General features: G+C 46.3%; 1 protein-coding gene across 1 annotated transcript; it reads left to right on the plus strand.

Moving 5' to 3' along the window:
* LOC139056280 (soluble scavenger receptor cysteine-rich domain-containing protein SSC5D-like) lies at positions 1-12,044 on the plus strand. Its single transcript, XM_070534381.1, has 2 exons — positions 1-1,322; positions 6,888-12,044. Exons 1-2 carry the CDS (start codon positions 390-392, stop codon positions 7,128-7,130), a joined length of 1,176 nt encoding a protein of 391 aa, XP_070390482.1. The 5' UTR covers positions 1-389; the 3' UTR covers positions 7,131-12,044.
* The last annotated feature ends 223 nt before the right edge of the window (positions 12,045-12,267 follow it).

Genomic DNA, 12,267 nt, shown 5'->3' on the forward strand with positions numbered 1-12,267 from the left:
TAGTAACCTATTCAGGTACCCTTGCCGCGCCGCATTGACAGTGAAGCTTGCCCTCCGTAAAAAATCAGTAGGTGTTTGATTGTGATCACTGTGTGTGGGCCAAAAAAGAAAACGGATTTGCAGGCGTCGGTCCAAAACCCTGTCCGCCTTTCTTTCACCAAACCCCACGCACCCCTTCATTACCACTCAGAAACCGAATCGCAAACCTAACGGTGACCGAGGCGGAAGCCGGCGCCAGCAACAGGGAGGTCGTCCCTCGTCCCGGCCCCAAGGGAGTTCGCGACCCGGAGGCTCCTCCTCTGGTCCCCGAGGTTCCCGACCCAAGCCAGGCCGAGACTCCCCGCGAGTAGACGGCGGAGGCTCCTCAGGCCCCCGTGACTTCCCTCGAAATGATGACGGGCCGCGCGACCCTTCCCGAAACGATCGTGGTCCTTCCCGGTCCCGCGAAGAGTCGCCCTCGCGTCCCCGAGAATCCTCGCGGCCTCGAGACCGAGACCGTGAGTCCTCCTCTTCCGGACGTCGTCCCCGACCCGACGACGACTCCCCGCCGCGACGTCAGGGCAGTCGTGACGAGGAAGGCTTCCCTGGCGGACCCGAGTTTTCCCGAGGCACCCCCACTTCCGGTCATCGTTCCCGACACGACGACGACTCCCCACCGCGACGTCAGGGTAATCGTGACGAGGAAGGCTTCCGTGACAGACCCGAGTTTTCTCGAGGAACCCCCACTTCCGGTCATCGTTCCCAACACGACGACGACTCCCCACCGCGACGTCAGGGAAGTCGTGACGAGGAAGGCTTCCTTGGCAGACCCGAGTTTTCCCGAGGCACCCCCACTTCCGGTCATCGTTCCCGACACGACGATGACTCCCCGCCGCGACGACGCCCGGGCACTCGCGACGAGGAAGGCTTCCGGGGCCGACCAGACTTTTCCCATGGCAACTCCCCTTCCGGTCACACTCCCAGAGGCCCTAATCGTCCCGAAGAATTTCCTCACCACGAAAGCGTACCCGGTCCCGAGGACTTCGCAGTGCCCGCTGGTCACCGGCAGCGCCCACGAGGCAACTCGCGGACGCAAGGCTTCCAAGGACCCGAGCAATTACTCGCTCCCCAACAGTCCCGTGGCCCCCAGCGCTTTCCCGAAGGCCCCCAGCGTAACACTGGTCCCGAGCAGTTTCCTGATCCTGAGCGCTTGCCTGTTCCTGACCGACAATCGTACCCGCTTGACCAAGGGTACAATGGAGGTTCCCTGGAGTCTTCGCTTCCCGAGCAGGTGTCGCGCTCCCAGGAGTTCCCCCGTCGCCAGGTGTTCCCAGAGGGCTCCGGTAGGCTGAAACCCCTTGCAAACTAAATGGATTTGTAGCTAAACTTGCCAGTCCAGTGTATCAAGCGGCGAGACAGATTTCCGTTAAGATCCCCAATGCATATGTATACAGACAAGCTGTGGTGGTTGTGAATCCAGGTATGAGAGGCCGTGGGCATCCTAGCATGAAGATCATGCTTTCGACGCCTTTGCCCAAGGCGTGCTAAACAGCATCTGACCATATGCCTCGTACCCATATAAAGCAAAAATCGGTATTGCATTCCCTCTATCTTATATTGTGGAATTATAAATATTAAAACACGAAATGCATGTGCACTCACTAGCGGAGGTTATAAGGTGGCTGCAGAGCGCTAATAGACAGGTCTGCATCGTGTACATAGTATAACGCTTGAACCGCGATAAAGAGAAGCATGTTACGTTTGGTGCGTAAAAGAAATCCGGCGCTATGGTCCGTTAGCAGAAATGACGTCATTACTGGCCACCTCCCTACTTTTTCAATTTCTATTCTATGCCACGAACGAATCAAAAGACTATACAATTCTCACTTTGAATCAACGCTAAATTCAATGTAAATTTAGCTTTGCCGCGTGCGGAGCTTTCGTAACTGAAACATCAGATGAATCCCGCCTTCTCAAAAAAAAATAAAAAAGGCAGCAACGCCACCTTTCCAATGCCCGCACCAGCTCTGTGCGGTATCAGGTATCTTATCGGCGTCTTATCGGGTCTAATTAACTCTTTAATTTGTAAATATCGATTACATTATATTCAACAGAGAAAGAAGGGCGGCAGGAAGGTTAACCAGGCAGTGCCTGGGCCGGACTAATGTAGCGATTCTACTCCAACGCTATTCCTTTTCGCGCTACTCCTGTGACCTGAGCGGTGCTCCGTCGACGTTATCTCCACAATCAGCCGCTCGTGAATTTAGGATGATAAGGATAGAATAGAATCGCGCGAAAGGAATCCGTGCTATATACCGGCCCTGCAGTGGTTTGCTGCCCTACATGGGTGAGGAGGAAGGGGAAATGGAAAGAAAGCAAGAATTTAGGAAACGCACGGAGGTCAACCAGATGGCTTTCCGGTTTGATACCCTACGCACAAGGGGTAAGGGAAATGGGGAAGAGAAAGAACGGGAGAGAGGGAAACAGTCCTGCGCGCACGACGGAATATGCACAAGGGGGATTGTAAACGCCCGCTCCGGCCGGTGCACTTCAAGAGCTGCACTATGATTGCTCGAATAGCTGCTCTGCGCCAGCGACGGTCCACACGGCGAAGGGTCCACTATCCCTACATTTCTGACTCCGGGAAGATATCCTGGAGTCCGGCCTGTTTAAGCTTGTCTGGCGAGAGAGAGGCGTCGGACGTCGTAGCGAGGACGAATGCGGACCTTGGATGCTTTTCTCGTGCCTATAGGACTCACACGTCCGACTATTGGTCGTTCCAATACGGTCAGAGCAAACGTTCGCAAAAAGGCATTGCCATCCATAAACTTAAGGCAGTGTTCGGAGAAAAGTAAATGACAGAGTTGACGTGCACGCGCACATGCAGAGCAACGTTAGCTGCGCACCCAAAGTCGGCACTCTGTAAGCTAACACTTAAATGTGCTCTACTGCAGGCTATCTTCCAAAGTAAGTATATACATTGCATTGGAGTGTAATCAGTATTCAGTTCAAATACGTTCTCTTTTTTTTCCTTCTTGTCTTTCTTTTTTTTTCTTTTATGAGAACAACGCCCCATAACAGAAATTCATGATGTTGCCCTTACGTCAAAGGTGAGTGCAAGGGCGCGAGAGAGAGAAAGACGTATAGGGAAAGGTAGAGATGTTAACCAAGGACGTGCCCGGTTGGCTACCCTACATTTTGGGCGGGGGAAAGGGGAAGAATGGAAATTTGACAAAGAAAGGTTGGCCTCCATATTACCGGCTAATAATTGGCCCTTCTTAACGCCAACGAAGTTGAGACAGACTTGTGAATGTTCCACCATTCAAAACTGGGTTAGCGTTCCGTTATTGTGTATGCATACAAATTTTCTTGCGGGAAGAATAATGACCCTGTGCACAGACGCCCTAGGTGGCGCAAAGCCCAAACGTGTTATGGCATGATCGCCATGAACCTGAAGCGACGCTTAGTGACGATTCTTGCAATCTTTCAGTCGCAATTTCTGGCATTCTTCATTGGCTCGCACGAGGCAGCTGCGCACCCGCCATCCCAGGTATCGCCCACTCTGCTGAACGGTTGATAAGAAAATTATAGATTCAGCAGGATAAAAAAAGTCGGCACAAGATACAACCTCTGGTAAATGTTATGTCGGAAAGCCTATAGCCAGAATCAGTGCTGACCGACTCCCTGTATGGTGCGGTGGAACGGGGTGTAAGTCTGAAGAAAGCACCCACGCAGCACCGTTAAATGATTCAAGTTTACACTGACGTGCGCCATCTATAGCTACGGTACTGGTCCGGACGGTGCAATTAAAGTGCATCGCATTTTAACATCAAGTGGCTAGGACGGCAGGGAGCATAAAATGACGGCGCCATATTCGTAAAATCTGCTCTTATAAAGCCATGGGAGAAGTGTGGTCCGGCTGGTTTTAGCGAACTTTCCTACAGAAAGGGTCACTCATGCAAACTATTCATGCCGCTCCCCTATAGTGCTATTTGCATAAACTTCGCCTTGGTGTGGCACCCTCTGCCGGGACGAAAATGCCTAGGAGAATGTAGCCTCCGAGATCGCCGGCGCTCGCGTTATGACGCACGTCTCTCTGATTTGAGATAAAGGACATGCTAGAGTTCTTAAAAAACAATTTTTTTCGGCGACTAAGCCTTCTTGTGTGTGTGTGTGTCTCAGGGAAAACGCCGAGGCAGTCTCAAGACTCAGGAGCGTATTACCACCCTAAAACCCTGTAAAAAAAAGGCATATTTGGATATAATGCCGTAACGAGCTTAGTTACATTGCTATCACACCTGCTATGAATAAATAAATAAATAAATAAATAAATAAATAAATAAATAAATAAATAAATAAATAAATACGTCCAAAATTTAGTCATTTCACAGTATGATCGTAGTACGACCTGCAGTGTCCTCTGGAACGGGGAATGTCCCAGTTATAATTAAAAAATTAAATAGTTGTATACCCAGTTCGAGATACCTTCAATAATTCATGTTCTTTAAATACAAAGTTAGGTTTTCTTGAAGTCGACGTAGCGTCTGACGTTTTGCCCTTTACAATGCTTTCAATAATACTTGAATCGAGAAAGAGATAAAAGCAAAGGAAATGAAAACAAGGGGGGGGGGGGGGGAGAGGCATACGGGCTGTCAAGTATAGTTCTGCAATAGTTGATGCCAGCATTGTTTGATTCTTTTATTTCTGCTTCAGTGCCCCCCCCCCCCCCCCCGTCTTTTTCGCAATAAGTCGAAGATATCTGCATATAGAGGTGCTTCCTTAGAAGAAAAATTTACGAATACAGTCTTCCTTTCTGAATAAGTTGTTATGAATGAAATAAGCGCAGTACTTAGTACAAGCAGCGGCGTCCAGAATGTACATTTCGCGGATGAATGAACAGTAACAAAGGCGTCAAAGGACGAATGCCATTATGTCGATCCATGCGAAAGCATGCGAAGCGCAGTAAAATTATAAGGGGCGCTAATGATTACCAATTCAAAGGGACACTCAAGAGAAACACTAAATTAGTTCATTCTGGCCGGTACAACATTCTTTAAAATATCTGCTTGAGTTAGTTTCGAGATAGTGTGTTGATTATCAGAGGAAAAAAATTAGTCAAAGTTCAACTTCTTAAATTTCACACGGAAACTCCATTGCCGGGGTGTCCGTAAGACGTCATGAATTTCAAAGCGTTTTTTTTTCTTTCTTATTTGGACCGTCGTTACTCTGTAAAAGTTCGTGAAACTTGTCAAGTTCAATCTCTATCTCTTTTAGAATGCAATGCAGTATGTTTTTTACCGATTAGCAATTAGCTATAGAACCGAGCAGACTCTCTTAAAATCAGTGACTTCATGAGTGACGTCAAGGCGGGCTGGCGCGGGAACTTCGAGGCGGCGTGGCCACTGCGACTTTTGTGGGTGGCCAAGCCGCTTCTTGTGGTAAAAGTGGTAATAGAAGGGTAATTTACTAATACAGGTGTAATTAGAGGAGTGCTGACACAGGTTTCTGATATTGCAGATCTGTCACACTCTTGTGGCACGTAGAAAGATAACATTCAGCAGGCACAGAGGTTGGGAAACACCTGTAAGATGCTTTATCTGGATACTAAAGATGGTCCCAAAATGACGGGCCTCAGTTGGCGTACTACGTGACGCCTGCGGTAGACAGGGTGTGCTACATCCATTGCCATGGCCATGAGTGGGGGCGCTGGATAACGCCTCCCAGGGTTAATTCTGTATTACGTGCATAAATATTCCAGAAAATGCGCGGGAAAACGGTACCGCGGTAGCTCAATTGGCAAGAAGAGCATCGCCGGTGTAATGCAAAAACGTGGGTTCGTATCCAACTTGCGGCCAGTTGTCTTTTCATCCACTTTCATTTCCATTTATTTATAATTTATTCACTTTAGTTAAGACTACAAATGAACATTTTTTTCCAGTGCTTTTATTGGTTTCGTTGTCTGTTGGCTTCATATGATTGTTGCTATACATATGTTACAAGCCGCAAATATCATATCAGTACTGCTTGAAGCTGAATGTAGTGAACAACGCTTCTGGAGTAGCGAAAATGGTCATTCTTATACCGTAAGAAGAAGCTTATTGCTTCGCCAAAAGAAGAGCAAGAACTAAACGATGGTGGCGACGCCACCTTGCGTATCCCACACTTAGAACCTCGTGACGTCATTGACTGCCACAGCGTCTGTTCGAATTTTCCTAATTGTTTACCCACAAAAGGATGATCACATTGCATTCCAACAGAATGAGAGGCTCGGCCTAGAAAGGCTTGACAAGTCTTCATGCGCTAACGTTGCCTAGGTAGGAGGAAATACATCGAAATCTGTGACGTCGCGCCGACGTAGGCAGGCGACTGCGGTATCGCGCCGCGGTGCGTATAATTCGAAAAAGCAAGCTCCCACCTTCTATTTTCTTCGCTATAACAAAGAAAATATTATAACGAAGAAAATAGAGGTTGATATTACTATAGTAATAACAACCTCTATTTCGGTCAAGTTACGCAAATAGAGTTTTTGAAGCAATACGTTAGAATTCTAAGTATATTCAGTGTTGCTGTTTAGTGTTCCCTTAAGACATTAACTATCTAATGTCTTTCTTAATTTTGTTTCTTCCACTCACGTACCTAATTTCATATGCCCCGTTGTGCCATATCCTGCACTTCTCCAATGCCATGCCGATGGCGCCTAAACCAGGGTAGAAGGCGCATTGCCATTATAGTCGAGCAGTTTGTGGGGCACTGCTGCAGGATCGCGTCTTCAGCTTTACTTCGTCGAATGCCACGCAGAAGCGCTATGCTCGAGTGGAACGTGACGTGACGTGAATGGGAGTGATAAGAGGACATACGCATGCCTCTGTGTTTTGTGTCCGCGTCTGTTTGCGCGTCTGCGCCCGCAGGACTTGGCCTCGGTGGACTCCCTGGCCCAGGGCGTGGGTGAGGTGGTGCGCCGCTGCAACTACGTGCGCTCCTTCGCCGACTGGCCGAGGCACAGCCGCGCGTGCGCGCCCGTCTGGAACGCCTTCGTGGACCCGCTAGGCCTAACGGCGTCCCAGCCGCTCGTGCTGGCGCCGCCCTTCTACGATAACCCGGCCGCCGGCTACTACCAGCTAGTCGGCTACGGAAAGAAGAAGAAGAAGTGAACGCGTCCCCCCTGCGTCTAGTGGTCACACCACTAGTGGTCGCTGGTGGTCACACACACCGCTAGTGGTCACACCGTCTGCACCCACGTCACCGATTGCACCCTCGCGCGAAATCTTTTTTTGCTGATTTTCATTGTGTACAGTGTAATGTGCGTCTTTCTTTTGTTTGTTTGTTTTGTTTTAAGTAGCACAGTACGGTTCAATGTTAAAGGGCACACCTCATCTGTATTCAGCCATCGATAACCGGCTGGTGTGGAAGCCTACGAACGAGCTTTTTGCTTGCTTATACGCGTATACGTTAACACGTGACATTGGGCGCTATAAGAAATGTGCCAGCCATGTATTATCAACTTCGTTTAGAGGTTAGGTGCTCCCTTTATGAATTGACCATGCTGTACATGGATAACAGTGCAACAGCGGTGGTTTATCAAGCCGCTTACTAGAATTCTATGTGCCATTTCACACACATACCGAAAAAACAATGTTATCGGTTCACACCTAACTGCACGTGCACAATGCCACCATCGGTGGACTCTTGAGGCCCGTGTTTGCTCACTGTAGCTCGCAACGCCCGATATTTTTGTTAAAGCCTCGCTGTGTGTTGTTTCTGGGTATAATTTTGCTTTATTTTTTTAATCACTTGGACAGGCGTTTTCTTGCCAAATTGTGTCTCGTGTCACCATGTGCTCAAGTGCCAACAACACTGACGAGAAAGACAAAAGAAAAGAGCAGAGATAATCGCGTAGTATGTAAACATACTGTTTGTTGGGGACAGGCAGACGTTGTGCTTCAGAGGTACGCAGCTTCGGAAGCTTCTTTTATTTGGAAAAGCGTATCCGGGTGGACGGAACTGAAGGATTGCAGCGAATGCCATTACAAACTCTTTTTGAATGTATACAAATCGTTGCCTTTACTGGCCCTCTGTTATGTGTTCCTGCGTGAAGCTACGGTTTTAGCTTTTAGCTACGCGTTTGTTGTCCAAGGAAGGAAAAACAAAACGTGCAATGAAAGCCTCGCTTGGCTGTCCAACTGGAGTGTTCGTACCCTTTCTTCAAGACTGAATATGACTGCCACTTCTTCTGTTCGAAAAGTTAATAAAACACGATCGACGACGACTAGTTGGGGGCAGAGAAAAGTCACCGGAAAGGGAAATTTAGAAGAATCTCTTGTCGGATATGCGAACCCAGGAAAGGTGCTAGAACTATACATACGTACAAGGTCCACAGAGTTCTACCACCTGCGACAGCTCACAGGTGTACCGAACCCTGTTGCGGGTAGCATTAATATACCAATCTTTGATTGCAATTTTAGGGTAAACTCGACACTTCTCTGAACAGAAGTGAGTGTTCGTTGTTCCCACATTTATCTCCTTGTTTAACTTCCGACTCTGGCCACAATAGCCGAATTTAATCTTGATAGTTAGGCTAAACCTGAAGTGTTTTCCAGTTTGTTAGCTTTTTCTTTTTCCGGGTGCCTCAGACACCAGTAAATTAATGACTCGACCATATTACCTTTAAGAATGTCAGCACTGTAAGACGACCAATGTGTCGTAAATCGAAGGCGGAGTTCAAGCAGTAACCTGCTGTGAATTTATTCGACTGGCTACTTTTAGGTGATCAATTGCCTCATAGTTAGACAGAAGCACCTGATGAAAGTGCACCTAGCAAGCAATGTTGACTACGCTTATTTTGCCTATTTTTTTGTACCGTGTTCTCAACAACTGATATACTCAATGAGTCAGTGAAAGATAGTTACAATGAAGTTTGCTGCTTATATAACAACTACTTGTACCAGGCCTTAGGCCGCAATTTCTTTTTCATGTATTTGTTTTTGCTTACTTTTGACACTTATAGTGGAAACATCTCGCCGTTATCAAGTTTCCCAGAAAATTACGAGAAAGAAATTCCAAGCTTAAGGTCAGAGTGCACGCTACAATATACTCGGCACTGTCCTTGATCTATGTCTTAATTCTCATATTTTGTTTGCTGCAATATTATTGCCAGTTGCCTTGGACATTTCTGTGTGTATGTGCTTATTTGTGCTCTACATAGATGTGTGTCATGAATTAGCCATCCAAGAACTGCACCTGTGAGATATGATTGTCCCAGCATTGATGGCCACACAAAGATATTGTGTTATCAGCTTCTGCAGTTACTGGACAGTGGTCTGAATGCTCATTTCTTTCCTTATTTCGCTTGTCCCTAATATCACGTTGTCGCTCACTTTCTTTTTTTAAATATCTGTATCCGTCTTTCCTTCTCTTTATTTTTTTTTTGATCTGGTACACGCATCTCTTCAAACGCGACAGAAAACGTGACTTATTCGTGTCACCTTTGTTCACTTTCAATTTGCCCGTGTGATATAACTTTTATGAACTATTTTAGCAGCCGCATTACACCGAACGACCCGAAGTTGCTGGAAGAAGAGATTCGGAAAAGTTCTGGTCTCATCACATTCGCACGTTGATTTGCACCCTTATGAGGGACGCAGTGTGGGCGATCGCACTGCCATTCAGGCACCTATGCCATAACTTGGCCTGACTGTCGCCACCAAGGTTGCGGAGTGGGGTCGTCAATCACCGTCTCATTCCAAGGAATAAATTACGGACGCAATGGAATCCCTCCAGTTGCCCTGTAGCTGAAAGTCCGAAGTAAAGTAAAGAAGCGCCTATGGAAATAAAGCCGCTCTATTACGATTCCAGTCCAAGTAAAATAGGCTCACTTGCACTCCTGATGAATAGGACACCATTACAGATTCATTTCGTTCCGTTCTTGTAAACAAACGGAAATGACTCTAGAATCACGTCAATTCGAGAAAGACAACTACTCCGCAACTCCGCTCGCCACACTTTACCGCTTAACGAAGGTCGTAAGTTTACGGAGGTCGTAGGTTTAATACATTTGCGGAAGTCGAAGTCGCGCTGCGTCGACATCACTCGTAATGAAGTAATTGTCGAAGGGCATTCTTCCAGAAGGCATTAAGTCGAAATGACTTTTGTGATACTTCTCAGCGTCCCGGGATGATGAAGGCCGCAAAACAAATATTCCCGACATTAATGTTGAAGGCCAGTTGTCCCACGTGATTTTTTTACTCCTCTAATTTTCATTACTTCTTGTGCTCCCCACTTACATGTATACTCGACGCTAGGTTGAAGCTATAAAGAGCGTTATAGATAAGTGTTATAAATAAGCGTTATAAATAAGCGTTGCCATTTGTATGAGGCTATATATGTTGCCACGCGCTTGCCAAAGCCACTCTACACACATAGTACATCGCGTACTAAAGTTGATAGCACACGTTTTTTTTTTTTTTTAGCTATTCACATTATTTCCTAATGCCGCTAATTATGGAGAACAAACAGGTGGCCGGACCATAATAAAGCAGCCCCTTTATCAGCGTCCTACGATGCGTAACGTTAGATAAAGACTAACGTCTACCTTAAATTTACTGAGATTTTTTAACGGGACTTAAGCATGCCGATTCTTTGCATTTTCGATGCACTATACCAATAAATGCTAAGTCATGGGAACCTCCCTCTGCAGCGCGTATAGCACGCTCAACGCACCATTTAAAGTATGCGAGCGGTTGTGTGTGGCATTCCACACGATTCCGTGATTCCGAAGCTGACGAGACGATGATAAATATAGATATTACCTCAAATAGCTAGGCGCAAAAAATAAAGCCGACCTTATCCTAGGTGGACGACGTAGATAAACCTAAGTAAACACAAGAGTAACACATAAGGTAACGCAGGGAGGGCACCAATGGACTCCTCCTTACGATCACTACGTTTGGGCTCCACTCCTTGAAAGCTCTTTTGAGGGCCTAGGCTTTATTAAAGTGGTAATGATGGCTACGCGTGAAGCATATGTGTGAAACACAGCCACCACTAACACCTTAAAAATGCGTTTCCGGCAAAACAGTAGCAGGTTATACGGGCCCGAGGTTAAACTGAGGAGACGATTGGTCTCGAAGAACACACACAGCGCCAAAGGCGGCAACATTTCACACTGAGGGAACCGAAAGTATAGGATACAGCAGATAAGTTCCACGGACTTTGTGTTCCTGTGTTTCTGAGTTGACTTTCAGCTTTACTGTGGCGTCAAGTTATCTTTTTTTTTTTCGTATCTGTGACCTTTGTTATTTGTGAAAATAATGAGTAGCCGGCGCTAGTTAAAGGTGCCAACAGCTCCTAAGCATTCGATAATAATAATAATAATAATAATAATAATAATAATAATAATAATAATAATAATAATAATAATAATAATAATAATAATAATAATAATAATAATAATAATAATGATGATGATGATGATGATGATGATGATGATGATGATGATGATGATGATGATCCACAGTAATCGGAAAGGTGGGGGAAGATATATATGAAAGAGGATATTCTACTCTCACGAACCGAAATCAGCTGCGAAAACAAACCACGAAATTGGAGCTCGTGGCCACAACAGCCAGCAAAGCTTGTACCCGAAAGCGTTCTATAACAGTACAAATAAAACAACCTCTGTGATACGCCCATTTCGACAAATCAACAAAAATAATTCTCCTTTCGCGGCGTAAACTAGTTTTCCACAAGCAAAAGTGTGCTCTTTCTTCGCGCCAGTCGTTTCCTCTGTGGTCTGTATATACAACACACTTTCGCTGCTTGTCATCATTGAAACTGTGTGTGATAAAAAAGAATGCTTTATTTTGTGAGTGCCAAAACGAGAGTGCCATGTTTTGCATTTTAAGCATGCATTTATATAAGCATCCAAACGATTGTGTCATGTATGCCCTTTGTGAACAGGGTACTTGCCATATATGGTGTGCCATTTAACAGTGCCATGCTTCGTCTACGCTATGCATACGCGTAGTGCGCGGTAATGTTTTCGTGAAGGCGAATAAACAAGCTTACTATCTGTGTCCATGCGTGCCTTGCATCCACCGCGTTCTGATCTGGTGTTGTCGTCTCTACCAATGACACGACGAACGCACGGGGCTGCAGTGCGACGAACATCGTACGCTCAGTTTTGAACCCGGCATCTGCTCTTCCAGAGTAAGTCCAGCATCCTCAGCTGCAGTGTTTCGTGAAACGGACTTGCACGTACAAGCTACACGTATGTAAACAAACAGGCGCAGT

This window comes from Dermacentor albipictus, chromosome 2 (genome assembly GCF_038994185.2).
Source record: "Dermacentor albipictus isolate Rhodes 1998 colony chromosome 2, USDA_Dalb.pri_finalv2, whole genome shotgun sequence".
NCBI classification, from domain to species: Eukaryota; Metazoa; Arthropoda; class Arachnida; order Ixodida; family Ixodidae; genus Dermacentor; species Dermacentor albipictus.